Here is a 16,305-nt window from a genome sequence, read left to right as displayed (position 1 = left end):
CTCGCACGCTGTGCAGGCTAACCTGCTCTTATGACATCTCTGATAATCACTGATGATGTCACAAATTCGCATCACTGATGACATCACCAGTGCTCGTATGACATCACTGATGATGTCACAATTCCACGGCCGAGCCCGCCCTGCAGCTCGACCGCTCTGCGGGCTCACATGCTCTTATGGCATCACTGATGAATTTATGACATCACTGATGATGTCACAATGCCTATGTATGACATCACTGATGACATGATCAGTGTCTTATGACATCACTGATGACATCATCAGTGACTTACGACATCAGTGATGACATCATCAGTGATGTCTGATGAAATCACATCATTAGGTAATTAGGGCAATCACCTAATTAAAAAATCCAGCCCTGTCAGGTCACCCGCACGGCTGCTCTTTACACCCCCTGAAAGTTTCAGCCCGATCGCACATAAAACGGCATGGCATAGCTGTGGCTGGCACAAAAATTTAAACAGGCAGACATTGCCCACTTGTTCCCTTTTATAATAGGAAGGATAATAAACATCTAAAAGTATTAGACATTAGTTTCAATCCAAATTCTAAATATTGTCATTTAATATTTTGTACTGTTCTTGATGTTGGGTTTGAACTAGGTGTGCTTATGCTCCAGACTTAACCAATCAGGCTGAAGTGCATCTACCCTGCAAATTCAAAACATGCATCACCATGTATCAAGTTGTGTAGCACTGTGGCGGAAGGGGAGGGGGAGAGAGCACTGGGAGCATTTCAGCAGACACTCCTCCACAGTTTCAGAGCAGAGAATACTGCTTAGTTTATCATGATTTTGAAAGCTAATCTTCTATTATAAAAGGGAGCATGTGGGCACTGTTCTCTGTTTTTTGTCCCGGAAGTGATTTGTGCATTGTGACATCACTGATGATGTCATAGGCGTTGTGACCATAGATATATATAGTTGTGACATCAGTGATGTCATAAGAGCAATTGTGATGTCATCATGTGAAGTTGTGCAAAAAGTAGACAGGGACACGCACATCCAAACTGGGCCACACTGGGCCAGGGTGCTGGATCAAAAGGTTAACTTACAGTGAAAAAAGAACGATCCGCACACCAAAAGAGCTCCCGTTGGTTTTTTTTATTTACAAACCAGCGTGACGTTTCGGGCCACACCGGCCCTTCCTCAGACGCTTTCTGAAGTGGCAGAGAGACGCCGTCTTAAAGTCGAGCTGAACCCAAAAATGACTTTTCTTTTCTTTTAGTTCAAATACCTGGGTATGCAGTGCACCTATTTAATAATGTATGCAAACAAAATCACAACAATCTAATTTCTTTAGTTTTTCACACTTTTTCACATCAAAAGTTCATTTTTCAAGATTTCATTGATAACAGTAATGTACAGTTTGCTGACCGAGAACTCTGGAGGTCCCTTGTCGACGGCCTATACCCTGGTAAGGGTGTCAGGCATAAGTAAGTAAGTAACAGTTTGCTGACGTCACCTAGTACTATCAAATTTCTACCCCACTTCAACCAATCATATCACGGCATGCAGCTGTCAATCAAATCTTCATTTCTGGATAATTTTTTCTTCCAAATGAAGTAGAAAATGGCGCCTAGTGCCTGTCATCTGGCAGAATTCCTATCCCATAAACTAACTACTAACTTGGCCAATTGTTAGAAACATGAACAAAAAACAAAACTATATTCTCTAAGAATGCAAAGAAATGTAACTGACTCGTTAAAACGCGCATTCCAGGGATATCGTATTTACAGCAGCGATAATGGCGCGCGCATCCGAGAGCTTGGTTGTCAGGGGTCGCACTTCGGAGATTCCAGGCCGACATGCTGCACTCTCCGCTCGGCAACACAAAGGCAGCTGGCTGCCTGCGGCTCGCTGAGCTCCACTCCTCCCGTCAAAAGGCTCTTCCCGAGGGGAGCGCCACAACACACTGAATCCCACTCGATTTGGAGGCGGAACACGCCAGGATTGGCCAAAGCCCAATCCAGTCCCCAGAATTGTCAAATAAAATCATCAACATGATACTATGACCCGCCTCTCAACCTGTTATCTTAGACAAAGTATGTCTTCAGTCTGAAACGGACTCATTATATTTATGCACGTGACAAACAGGTTCAGTTCGACTTTAAATACCCGTATCAATACACATGTGAAGTTGTGACATCATCAGTTTGTGACATCATCAGTGATGTCATATACAGCGGGCGAGCTGCAGGGCGGGCGAGGGAACAAGTGAGCCCACACAGCGGTCGAGCTGCAGGGCAGGCGAGGCCACGCAGCGGACGAGCTGCGTATGTGAGGTGCAGGGCGGGTGGGCCCGCACAGCGGGGGCGAGCCTATGAATCGAGCGCGCAAGATGATGCCTAGTTTTATATACTTGGTGACATTTTTAATCGCTCAAATTCGGCTGGGTGGTTAATAACACGTTCTGTGGTGTGACAAACTCAAAACACATTTATTGTTGGTTTCCAGGGCCTTTAATGTAAGAAAGAAAGATCAGAAGCTGGAGCAGAATTGCTGGCTGAATTGCATTGCAGTATTGCAGTTATACGGTTGGTGTGGTCCTGAGCCCCTTCAGAGGACACCTTCTGTCCTGAGTGTCGAAGAGCACAAGCCTTGCTTCCATGAAGCATCAAGCTCCCTCTCTTTGTAGATGCTAGTTCAGTGGATTGGTTGGAGAGAAAAATGATTGTCCGTGTCTACGACGTGATAGCTGCCATGACACTTTCATTGGTGCATTGTCCATCCCGCGTCATGCTCCACTTGTAGGCTAAACACCATGCAATGCAGTAACGATTAGGATTTAAGATATCCACTCCTCTGGCACTTTGCTGTGCGTCTATGCCGAGTGTCTCTCTGTCTGGTGTTCCTTGCGCCGGTCTGTGTTCCACTGCTTGCTCCGTTAGCCGTCGGCGTCTTACCCGGCTGTGTTAAATGAACAATCAGTTGCTCCCGCCAAACAAACGGGCAGGAAGTGATGTCACATTGTCCTTCGCACCCAATAAATGGTTAAACGGCCCTTCCTTGTGTTTCAATGTGCATGCCAGTCAGAGGCTCTATAATGGTCCAGTTATCTTCACATTATACTTAATCAGACCGTAAGCAGTTGACTCATACCACTTCCAATTAGCATTAATGCTTATTAAACATTAACTAAGCCATTCACTTAATGCTTATTAAACATGAACTAACCCATTAACTTATTGCTTATTAAGCATTAACTAACCATTAATTAATGTACCCTTATTGTAAAGTGTTACCAATAAACTCTGCAAGTCTCTCAAGTAGTTTCTTCATCATGCTCGTTACAAAACAGTGTTCACATTGTAAACAGTCACATTCTGCAAGCCAGACAGCTGACTGCCCCCCCCCCCCCCCCCCCCCCCCTTAAATTTAGAAAAAGCACAAGAAGAAAATGTTCTTGTTTTGCCTTCTTCTTCCACTGCCTCTGTGGTGACATGGATATTTATAATGAGACCAATGTCTGGATACCCACCATACTTGCCTCCATAACTGTTGATTTTTGCGTCCAATCCATTCCCCTCATGTATAAAATGGCCATCTGGCCAGCGCCCCTCAGTGATCCAGGGCTTCAGTCCAGGGTCCATGGCTCTGGCTTCCTCGCTCACCAAACATTAACCACACCAGATTGCAAGAGTGTGACATTCATATGAACAGAAACTGACAATTATTATCATTCTCGGTTGCAAATTTCAGCTTCTTCTGAGTGGGATCTCTGGATCAAGAGTGAAAATGCAAATTGAAGTTAAATACAATTCATTTCTGTCTTATGTCTGAAATCTTGGCAGTTGGAGGGGTGTTTTGTATTTGTGCCCGTTTATTTTTACCTTTTGGGTTCCTCAGGCCTGTTGGTCAACATCAAAGATGAGAAAAACATTCTTGAGGGCAGCAGGCGGCCCGCAAGTGTTCAAAACAACCTTTGTGTTCCCTGAGGATGTCCATGAGCCCAGCGTGCTGCAGGCTGAGTCCACCCAGTGGTCACTGGTCATCAGGCACGGCCCAGCGCTCAGCCAGTCACAGGACAGCAGCCTCACACTCAGTCAATAAATACCCTGACATTCACAGCTCATAGCAACATATCACACAAAGTAAGAATGGATGGGATCTTCTTTTTTCCTTTCCAGCATTTGATACTCTCTTCAAATCCATGCAGTTCTTGGGTTATGGTTAATACTCCTGTCAGTTATTAGGGTTACGGTTAATACTCCTGTCAGTTCTTAGGGTTATGGTTAATACTCCTGTCAGTTCTTAGGGTTACGGTTAATACTCCTGTCAGTTCTTAGGGTTACGGTTAATACTCTTGTCAGTTCTTAGGGTTACGGTTAATACTCCTGTCAGTTCTTATCGTTATGGTTAATACTCTTGTCAGTTCTTAGGGTTACGGTTAATACTCCTGTCAGTTCTTAGGGTTATGGTTAATACTCCTGTCAGTTCTTAGGGTTACGGTTAATACTCCTGTCAGTTCTTAGGGTTACGGTTAATACTCCTGTCAGTTCTTAGGGTTACGGTTAATACTCCTGTCAGTTCTTAGGGTTATGGTTAATACTCCTGTCAGTTCTTGGGTTATGGTTAATACTCTTGTCAGTTCTTAGGGTTACGGTTAATACTCCTGTCAGTTCTTAGGGTTACGGTTAATACTCCTGTCAGTTCTTAGGGTTACGGTTAATACTCCTGTCAGTTCTTAGGGTTACGGTTAATACTCCTGTCAGTTCTTAGGGTTACGGTTAATACTCCTGTCAGTTCTTAGGGTTACGGTTAATACTCCTGTCAGTTCTTAGGGTTACGGTTAATACTCCTGTCAGTTCTTAGGGTTATGGTTAATACTCCTGTCAGTTCTTAGGGTTACGGTTAATACTCCTGTCAGTTCTTAGGGTTACGGTTAATACTCCTGTCAGTTATTAGGGTTATGGTTAATACTCCTGTCAGTTCTTAGGGTTACGGTTAATACTCCTGTCAGTTCTTAGGGTTATGGTTAATACTCCTGTCAGTTCTTAGGGTTACGGTTAATACTCCTGTCAGTTCTTAGGGTTACGGTTAATACTCCTGTCAGTTCTTAGGGTTATGGTTAATACTCCTGTCAGTTCTTAGGGTTACGGTTAATACTCCTGTCAGTTCTTAGGGTTATGGTTAATACTCCTGTCAGTTCTTAGGGTTACGGTTAATACTCCTGTCAGTTCTTAGGGTTACGGTTAATACTCCTGTCAGTTCTTAGGGTTACGGTTAATACTCCTGTCAGTTCTTAGGGTTATGGTTAATACTCCTGTCAGTTCTTAGGGTTACGGTTAATACTCCTGTCAGTTCTTAGGGTTACGGTTAATACTCCTGTCAGTTATTAGGGTTACGGTTAATACTCCTGTCAGTTCTTAGGGTTATGGTTAATACTCCTGTCAGTTCTTAGGGTTACGGTTAATACTCCTGTCAGTTCTTAGGGTTATGGTTAATACTCCTGTCAGTTCTTAGGGTTACGGTTAATACTCGTGTCAGTTCTTATCGTTATGGTTAATACTCCTGTCAGTTCTTAGGGTTATGGTTAATACTCCTGTCAGTTCTTAGGGTTATGGTTAATACACCTGTCAGTTCTTAGGGTTACTCCTGTCGGTTCCTGAAAAGTTGACATTTGGGAGATGCATTTTGTCAGATTTTCATCTGACAATTGTGATTTTGTATGCTTTTATGGGTGTATTCAGCCCAGATGCATGTACTCAAGCAAGGTGAGAAGTCTCAAGGTTATCAAGTTTATTCATATAGCCTTTCATTATAATCACAATCTCAAAGGCGTCACATCCATCGACATAATAACAAATTGATCTCAGTGGTCACAACACAACACAACACAACACAACACAACACAACACAACACAACACAACACAACACAACACCCACACAGCTCCTCAATCAGAACAATGAAAAAGGACAGAGAAAAAGAGTAAGAAAAGGACAGTCAGGCCTGTAATTTCAATAGACATACGGTAATTCACCATATGCCTACAGTGATTATTGACTCCCTCCAGGCCAAGTACACTTGCACTTACAATCAAGCTGGCCAAATGCACAACTCAGGCTTCTGTTCCAGCCCCTTAGGCGTCTCCTTAACTCCTTTCCCAAACTGCATCAGTATAAAGAAAAACTTGCATTTATGGTTAGCCTTAATGACTAAATTGCGACAGAAATAGACAAATCCATGTTGAGTGTGGTGTCACTTAATGATATGTGTTTAAGTTTATTTACAACAAGATTTTTTCCTGGACTTGTGTGTTATTATTTGGAGCATACTGTGATGTTCCCTAATGATATAGGGATGATGTTGGTAAAATTGCATCGTGTTTCATATTCCATACACACTACACAGACATGTGATTTTCTGCTTTTATAAAATTAGTTTATAACAGAAAATGATCTCAACGTTGCGCTTCCTTAATGGATTTACTTTTCAGTTTTAAAACCTGCAATTGTGATTTATTTTCTGTCATATATGTATATTAATACATCAAGCAGCAGCCGAATACAAGTCTCTCACGTGCCGTCGGTTGTTGACATTGACATTCTATTTCCATCTTTATGCAGACAAATATACACAGTCAGTGGAAACCGTGATGGTAGGGATGCATATATATACAGTCAAATTCCCGCGGGTCATCAGGTTGACCACAGGTGGTTTCCCTGTAAAATACCACTGTCTGATCAGTGAATACATGTATATGCCCCCGAGTGTCCTCCACAACTCACTTTATAGCTATTGCTGTCTATAGTTTTCAAGGAAATGGCTCAGACATGCTGTCCGGAAAAGTGCGTCGCTTGGCTTTTTGCATTTTGAAACCAGTTATTTGCGCAATGTATTTTCTTTTTCTAATTAGGGAATATGTCTGGTCTCTAACGTCCATGAATTGAATCCTTGTTGAATGCACCGGGATGACACACTCTAATCCGGCATAATTATCGAGTGAGAGGCAGACACTTATCTTACCAAATATAAATGTGATTCTCAAGGGTGCTCAGACACACACTCACACACACATTATGCATACACAAACAATTCACCTTATGTAGAAGAGACAGTCTGGCTTGAGAGACTAACAGGAAGTTAAACACAATCGGAAGTTCCGATTGTGTTTACACTTCCTGTGATTCATAAACCTAGTCTGACTCATGCGAGTCAAACTAGGTTTGACCAGGTGAGTCAGACTAGTTTGAGCAGGTAAATCCGCTGGTGTTTTGAACAGGAAGACGCGACACAATGGGTCAAGTGGGCGGGGCTGCATAAGGTGAATAGATGAGTCCATTAGTGTCTCTATGATGCTGTGTAGCCGCTGCAGCTGGTGTGGAGCAGCTCCCCCTGCAGGTTACAGACAAACTGCGGCTCTGTCAGGGCCCTCTGACAAGCATGGCACACCTGGCCCTTGCCCACTCTGAACATTGTTCTTGAGGCCTGGGTCTGAAGGGGAGACAGGGAGAGGGACATTGGCTGAGTTTCCCAACAAAGAAGCTTCTTAAGAGTTAAGAAGCTTCTTAAGGAGTTAAGAAGGCTCCAAAGAAGTGTTTCCCAAACGCCTTCTTAACAGCCTTCTCAACACATCGCTAAAGAAGCCTCTTAAGAAGCATCTTAACTGGAGCTGTCCACCATCTCGATGTGAGAGGTCCTCTGCGGCCCACTAGATGGCACTCTGAGCCCACCAGTGGGCCACGACCCAGTGGTTGAGAAACACTGTTGTAGAATAACCTAATCGTGGTCTTGTTAAACAAGAACTTCTTCTATTAAACATTATTTATTTCAGACATGGACTGCAGTTCAAATTGCTTTATATACACAGCATACAACAAAATTGCGAGAAACACTACAGAATTTAAGCGACCTTGGGTTCTGTGAAAGGTGCTATATAAATCCACAACATTCTTATTATAAAAGGAATCCATTCTGATTAGACGAATATAGCCTATGGTAAAACATTTAAAACACAAGTAACCATACATAGAGGGGAGATTTTCAAGTGTTCCCCAATTTTAAACACTAAAGGGTGCATGAAAGAAAGGAAAAAGGGAAAAACACAAGAGGAACAGTGGACACAAGTATCTCCTTTTGCCTGACGCGGCTGGATCTGCCAGTGTTTCGTCATTAAGAAGGTGTTAAGAATGCCCCAGACCCTTCTTACAAAACCTTCTTAACGAAAGATCATCTTAGCGCTAAGAAGCTTTTGGGAAATGCAGCCTTCTTAACGAAAGATAATTTTAGTCTAAGAAGCAATCGGGAAATGCGTTGGCTTCTTACGGGAGCCTTAAGAAGGGTCAAAGAAGCTTCTTAGCGCTAAGAAGCTTTTGCGAAATGCATGCCTTCGTAATGAAAGATCATCTTAGGCTAAGAAGCAATTGGGAAACGCGTTGGCTTCGTTGGCTTCTTAAGGGGGCCTTAAGAAGGGTTAAAGAAGCTTCTTAGCGCTAAGAAGCTTTTGGGAAACGCAGCCAAGGTGAGTTCAGAAATTTGGAACAATGATGCACATGATGTACAAACACTGGGAAAGTGTGAGAGAAATGACTATGTCTATGTTTGAATTAGCAGTTTCAACTTAGTTTCACTCTGCATTCCACATTATGTACTCCTATGTGCTATCTCTTTCATTCATTTAGACTCTGTGTGCCTTATAAGCATATTGATCACCACCTATACTCATAGACACCTATACGTATATGGAATAACTTACAGCTGTATAAATTCACACATATTCTGCTGCTGTGTAACGTTTATTTAAAAGTACAGGTGAATGCTCCGGAATGGCTTTTCATGTTTTCCCCTCCCTGTGTGTGTTTCTCACTGTAAATAGTCCTGGCTAGACTCCTAGTTATTCTCATCTAACTCAGAGTACAAAGAACACCGGCCACAGCATGTATAATAAACCTTCTCGGAAAGAAGACCCAGACCTCTCCTTGAATTATACGTTATTTATTTTATTAATCAGTACTAAATTCTTCAACCGAAAAGAAACAGGAAAGAAGTGGTCAAACTCACCCAGGTGACCTTGTGTCTGAGCAGCTCGGCCTGGCCCAGACACCTGTGCAGCCTTCCCATCCGCCTCTGGTGGAAAGTCTCCCTGAGGGATCCCATTAAGAACTGGGAGACCAGCTGAATGGACCAGGAGCCAGGCAGGAGGTGGAGGACCCTCTCTGGTGGCAAGACCCGGGGGTTGTTGTTGAGCAGGGCGGTGGCGGCGCTGGTCAGATGGTCGGAGCTGAGGTAGATGTTGAGCAGGCTGAGCAGCATGCTCTGCCTCTGAGGTCTGCCCGGGCCCTGGGTAGCTCTGAAGCAGAAAGCCTCGGCAGCGCCTGGGTCTCTCACCGTGTGAACCAGCATCTGAAGAGCCAGGGAGTGCTCACCTGCCCGACCAAGCAGGATGGCTTTCTCTACATGAAGGGCTGTCGGTTCAACTTGCTCTGTGATGAGGAAGGAAGACCATTTTGAATAAGACAAGACTTAGGATTCTATAGAAGAGAAGATACAAATCGTGATGCACTGAAGTCTGTTAAAAATTGTGTTTTTGCAAAGCAGGGAGTTAGATCATGTCCTTGTGGCCTCTAGTGCTACTAGAGGTGGCGTCCATCTTTATTATATGTCGATGGCTGGAACATGCAAAATGTAGTGAAAAGTATTAAAAAGCCTTTATTGTATTGGCTTATCGACATTTACTATTTTTTGAGAAAACTCTTTTACATTTTGCATGTTCCAGCACTACAGGCCATGGTCGATCTATGTCTTTTCAAGACTTATTTTAATTGACTATTCAGTAATGATGTACTTTGTGCCAAGGTATTCACAAACCGTATACAGTGGAGATGTCATACAACGCTGAGTCCCATAGCAGCTGCTGCAGTTTCCCTCTGGTTTCCCCTGCGTCTGATTCTGTTTCCTCTTCCTCCTCTAAGGTTTTCAGTGTCTGAGTAACATACACCAGGGCCAGAAGGTTGTGATGTCTCTCCTCCTGGGGGCAGATCAGATTCAGGTACACAGAGAGATCTGTGGTCATTTCTCAATGCATTCCAGGTAGGAGTCCATTTATTTGAGTAAGTAAGCTGCTACGAACCTCACTATTCAAGTCATGAATCAAGAACTCAAGATACACAATCAATGCTAGTGGGTACTTCTCCAAGAAAGCAAGGACATCTTCTGTCTCAAATGTGACTCGGTCATCTGGGGGACGCTTGGTGAAAATCTGCACTCCAATCTTTTCAGGAACAAGGAAAACTGTAATTATTCTTTTGAAGATGGTATTATTAACAAAAAACGTGTAACCATCTAATACAGTAGGTTACATGTAACTCAGTTTGAATGTTTATACCACATGGTGGTTATATTGTGCGACTCTGCCCTCTGCAGTTAAGCTGAGAGTATTAAAAAATGAACAGGCACCTCTTGGTTTCTCTGCAGAGCCCAGTCTGTAAACATCCACATAGCATCTCTGTCTGGCCACTGACTGAGAGTCCGCACTATGTGCTCATACACATCTGAACAAGAGGGGTCAGGATGGTGACCATCTGCAATCTTCACCCAAGTCTGTAGGAATATAACAAAGTTAAAACATGTTTCCACGTACAATCAGTATACATGTGTGGACTCTCTGGAAATGTTACCTTTATTGCGTCGGTTTGCTTCCCATGGTTCTCATAGAGTGAGCCTAATGCAAAAAATCTGAAAATGGAAAAAAATCTGCATCATTCAGCAAATACACAGCAAATGTCTCCTGAAAATTACACAGAAATGATAACCAATATCTCAGGCACTGAACTGGATCCTCTTCTTTCAAAAATTTATCATTCAACAAATAAGTTAACTATATCAAAAAAGTATGGTTATAAATCACCTATAATTGTTTATTTTCACCTGTTATGCTGCTCCAGAACAGAAGCACAGTAGTCCAGTCTGCAGGCATTGGGAGATGTCACAAGCTGCTGCAGGTTGTTTGTGTCTCCCTGTTCTGCGTACAGCCTCAGGAGGGCACAGTCCACCTCCTCACTGCACCTCAGGCCTTGCTCCAGCGCCCTGACTTCTCTGAGGAAATCAGCCAGGAAGTCCAGGTAATGATGAAACGTGGCTCTGTCCTCTTGCCGAAGCACCTGCAGATCCCTGCCCTTGCTCACTTGATCGAGCTGGGATTGAAAGGCATCGCCGACGACACAAGACTCCATGTCTGGGTAGAGGCTGATGATTCCTCTGGGGTCCAGCTCACCTTTTCTGTTCAAGCGGGTGATAAGTATCGATCTGTGTTACATTTCAGTGTGCAACAAAGCAGAATAGACACAGCATTCGCAAATTGCTACTGCACAGTTTGTTGTAAATTATCATGTTGAATTTGGAACAGACGTTTCGTGCAAGGGGTTTTGCTCTCACATGAATAGTTCCCTGGCTTCTGAAAAAGCCTCCTGGTAAAAGTGAACAAATCCAGCCAGGCAAGTGACAGCGTTATGCAGCTCCTGCCAAGAGAACAGATTCTCTCAGACCAGGCACGCATTGCATGAGCATATTATTTTTAAAGCATGAATATTTTAACTGGAAATTAAGGAGGCAGAGGATTGCACGGCTGTCCACAAATCTCCAAGGCAATGCGCTACAATCTGGGACATTCAAACGCTACAAAACAAAGCTTTTACGGGGCAAAGCATAATGAATGAATAATGAGTCATCAGGGTATTAATTCTAACATCCTCCGCCTAACCTCTAACCTCTAACCTGTAACCTGAGATATCACACAGATTACACTAAATCTCAGGCACCATCTGTTGTCCTTGGTTGTATTCATCCTAATGGAATATACTGTACCTGCAATAGTAAGTCAGTCCATGCATCCACATTCTGCTTCAATCTATTCTACAGTGATGAAATAAGTTAATACACTTATGCAATGCCAGCTGGGTTTGTAATACATGCATATTATCTATGTATACATCAGTGGTTTGTATGCATATCTAAACTGGTGAAACTATAGCAGCATCCAAATAGGGGGATTATGTTTTTTTCTTAGATGGAGGAGTTAAGGAAGATAAGAAATTAATCCCTGTGTTTCATCTAGTTATCCTCAGAAATGTACTTTTACCACCCTAGGGAAGAACATTAAAATGTATATTTGTACTTTGTTAGAGACCTAGATTTCAGAGTAACACGTTTGCTCCCCGCTGTGTGCATATTCATTTATTTATATGTGAATATATTACATTGAGTCCTTCTACTTCTTCCGATGGTATTACTTGAGGAAAAACCAGAGCAGTTTCTTGTGCTGCATAACCTGCATTTCACCTTGTAGGAGTGACGTGGAAGGTGGCTTTGAACTCCATCCAGCAGTGATAGGGCCTCCTCTGCTCTCTCCTGTCCTACAAGAGCCTGGATCTGCTCCTCTAACGGCACCAGGGAGAGGCTGAAAATGTCTCTCTCAGTGAACACGATCACGCCATCTGAGGGGAGATTTGTCATTGTTTTTTTAGACACCCAATGCATAGTAACAGTGGATTTGAGAATGACAGATTGAAATGTAAATCGAGGCACACTACTATATTCTTCATAGCAAACTGTCATTTGGCAGGCAGTTTATGTGGCCCTGTGGTTTACAATCTGCCAGGATGAGGTGATGCGAGCAACGGTGCCAGGGTACCTGATGTGGAGAGCAGCCCCCTCGCCCCGCTGAGAGTCACAGTCTGTTTGAGCTGCTGATCCAACATGCTGTACACAGACAGCGCTTGGGGCTGCAGGGTCAGGACGTAAGGGAAACACACACCCGCTGCCAGCACCACCTCAGGCCACTGCAGGGGAGGGCGCTGGCATATCCCTGTCTCCATCACAAACATGCCTGTGGGATAAGGAGAGAGGAGTGATATATCAGCAAGACAAATATCCTCTGGCTAGATGGATAGCTATATGGGGCAACGCTATGAAGTGTTCTCCCATATACTGTACTGTATGCTGCTTTGGAAAGAAAGCGGATAATGATGAATGGAGGAACTCAATGTCTGTATCCTTACAAGAATGGTTTGTAGCAGGGTTGGGGTCAATTCCAATTTCAATTCACCTGAGTTCAATTCCAGTTCCTCAGGCTGAGGAACTGGAATTGGAATTACAGGAGACAGAATTGGAATTTGAGGAAGTTGAGTGATCTAGATTAATATTCCAATGCATTTTCAAATTGAAAATAAACTTGAAACTTGATTTATTTGTACAATAACAAAACAACGTAGGGGAAGCCTGGGGAGTGGGGATAGTTCCAATGCTTTTTGCATTTCTCTCAGTTACCCAGAGACTATTTGGGCAAGACCAACCAACTTTCTAAATATTAAACTTATACGTCTGATAATTACCCATACCATTTAAAGATGAATACATATGACGTATCATTCACAATATTTACTTGAAAGGAAGAAGTTAAGTCAGATGTCGCAACCGACCCCAGCCCTGGGGACAGTTGCAACACGAGTCAGGGAAGGTTGCAGCATGTTAAAAATACTACTAAGTTTAAAGGAGAATTCTGTTTTTTTACACCCTGGACCTTATTTCCAGCTTTAAATATGATGTTTAAGTCAGACTGACAACTTGGGTTTGATTAGCATCAGCAGAAACGATAATCAGTTTGAACTGCGACCTGAAAACAAGGCAAACAGGGCATGTGAAATGCTGTATTTATGTCTTGTAAATAGCTTATTTTCCGACACAGATCATCACAGCACACAGCTTAAACTACCGGTAATTAAGTTCGGATGAATTCATAAAAAAGGTCTGGACAGTATGACTAAAATACAGCTCATGGGGGGGGGGACTTTCATACCTCAAAAACAAGTTTTTCCTCAATAAATGCAGCAGCACTCGAATGTGAATGTGTCTTCTGTGACTGTCTTGCTGGTCGGGGGAGGGGGCACTGCTGGGCTAAGAGACGTCTGAGGGCCCACTAGTTTTGACAGGCCACAAAAATAAATAAAGTTCCACTTGTTTTCAGTAATTTCTTAGCCTGGTTAAAACCATCCGGATCCGTGAACTCACTTTCGTAGAACGAAACACAAATGTGAGTTCACATGAACTGTCATTAGTTTATTTATGTATAGTGACAGGCATAGTTTCACCCAACATTATTTCACGTGAGTATAATTGCTCAATCATTTTACTGGAGGTCATCCTCCCATTCTGGCCTCGCTTCACTGGTTACCAGTATATGCTAGAGCTGATTTTAAGGTTCTTCTTTTAACATATAAGGCCTTGCATGGCTTTGCACCTTATTAGAACTTCTTACACTTTATGTACCAGCATGCCCCCTTCGCTCTCTCCATGCTGGTCTTCTAGCCATTCCCGTGGTTAAGAAAATGGTTGGTTCGAGAGCCTTTGCCTACCGCGCCCCCTATCTGTGGAACAAACTTCCACTATATGTTAGGGAATCTAGTTAAGTTGACATTTTTAAATCAAGACTGAAAACACACCTTTTTTCTCTGCACTACGGCCTTCCCTAGAACTACGGTTGGGTTTGTCACATTTTAAAACACCCCTTTTATTTGGGATGTTTTTTAATGTGGCTGTTTTATTCGTTTTTTTTCATTTATTTATTTTATTTGTATTCGAACACCCCTTTTAACTTGTTGTTTTTTAATGTGGCCCTCACTTGTGTTTGTTTTGTTTGTAAACATCCTTTTAACATGAATTTTTAGAGCATTGTTTGTTATACTTTGTCCTATGCTCTTTTTTAAGTGTAAAGTGTACTGGGACCATGCTTCATGGTGATTTTGCACTTTAAATAAAAATTGATTGATTGATTGATCCTTGTGCGGGACTTTTCTGCTTCATAAATTAATTCAATTAATATCAACAACAACAAATACAACTGATTTGAGAATTGACCCTGTACAGATCTAAGTGCAATACATACATTGTGATTGAATGTACTTGACTTTATTGATGATGTTTAGTAAGCCAAGACAAAACACTCTTACATGTGATTGATGGAATTTAATGGAATTCAAATGTTTCCTGACGTTCCAAATTAAATTCCAATTCTGTTTCCTTAAGATGGCTGCCATTTGCAATTCCAACTCCAGGAATTGAATTTGAATTGACCATGCATTCAATTCATGAATGGCCCCACTACCCTGCTCTGTAGGGGATGTCCCATAGTAGCACAAGTAGGCCTACCAAACACTGCAGGGACAGCTCTTACCCAAGGATCCAGGCCCATTCAACAGGAATTCCCCTGGTCCCGCCGAGGTAACGATCACATTCTGCCTGCTGTGATTGTGAGGGAAGAGCTCCACACTTCTCCCAGTCTTGTTATCGTAGAGGAGATACCTGTCACTGGAAGCTAGACAGAGACAGGCGCCATCTACTGCCAGGGCCACCGGGTCCTGGGGCAGAGGGACTTCCTTTACGACCTCCCACCTGTCCACACCGATTATGTGGATCCGCACCACTTTCCTCCGGCTGGAGGAAGTCACCATCTCCACACACGTTGACTGGGCCTGGGCGGCAAGCGGTGATTTGCATACCTCAAACAAAGAGACGTGTTGGATCTTTTTCAGAGTGGAAATGGGCTCTAAGGAGAACATGTTGAAGGCGCTAATGGACCGGTCGCACAGTACCAGCAGGTGGTTGAAAACTGGGACTGACCTAAGCTGGGTTATCGGACTGCTTGAGCCTAGTTTTCTCACCCTGCCTTCTCTGGTTTTGCTCTGGCCAGGCTTCAAGTCTCCATGTGTGCTACTGTGAAGGATGAGGTGCTGCACCACCGAGTCTTTAGTCCCTATATACACGTTCCGGTCGTAGCACTCAAGACATTGGATGCTGGACTTGTCCTTTTCTTTAGGGGCAACTTGCTTTTCATAGACGTGTGCTTTTGTGAAAGCTGTCAAAGCCATGGCAATATGTAGGGGTGCTCGCTTTTAATTCTAGATAGTTAAAGAGGGCAAAAAAGCTCAAGTTCAATGTTATTCAAAAAGGGCTGACCATAATGAGAAGCAGAGATATAGTTCATGAATATTGCCACTGTAAAAAGCCCTTACAATATCTGCCAAAAGCAAAGCTATAGAGCTCATAAAGAAAATGTCCTATCCTTGAAAATGTGTTCTAATTTAAAAGAAGTCCCTACCTCTGTGCTCCTCACTTCTCTGGCTTGAGTGTTTTACTCCACTGTCTGTGTGAGGGAGTTTCACCTCCCCATGTGACTATGTCCTGACAGGAAGTCTGTGTCAGCATTTTGCGACAGTCATCCAAGCATGCAAGGAGAATTACACAATTCATCCAGTAGTTTGAAAAGGGAAACCGTTTTACAAGTATCAA

At 43.0% G+C, this 16,305-nt stretch overlaps 1 protein-coding gene across 1 annotated transcript; it reads right to left on the bottom strand.

Moving 5' to 3' along the window:
- Positions 1-5,805: 5,805 nt before the first annotated feature.
- LOC310773770 (transforming growth factor-beta receptor-associated protein 1) lies at positions 5,806-16,084 on the bottom strand. The gene is made up of 11 exons (XM_083633720.1): positions 15,191-16,084; positions 12,653-12,847; positions 12,301-12,455; positions 11,398-11,480; positions 10,891-11,241; positions 10,641-10,698; positions 10,420-10,563; positions 10,094-10,234; positions 9,832-9,991; positions 9,025-9,446; positions 5,806-7,458 (listed from the first exon to the last, which is right to left on the bottom strand). The coding sequence occupies exons 1-11, from the start codon at positions 15,882-15,884 to the stop codon at positions 7,315-7,317; spliced, it is 2,547 nt and encodes an 848-aa protein (XP_083489846.1). The 5' UTR covers positions 15,885-16,084; the 3' UTR covers positions 5,806-7,314.
- Between the last annotated feature and the right edge of the window lie 221 nt (positions 16,085-16,305).

Source organism: Poromitra crassiceps (genome assembly GCF_964638095.1).
Source record: "Poromitra crassiceps genome assembly, chromosome: 3".
Classification (NCBI taxonomy): Eukaryota; Metazoa; Chordata; class Actinopteri; order Beryciformes; family Melamphaidae; genus Poromitra; species Poromitra crassiceps.
The sequence above is the reverse complement of the archived record's forward strand: the minus strand, read 5'-3'. Positions and strand labels throughout refer to the sequence as shown.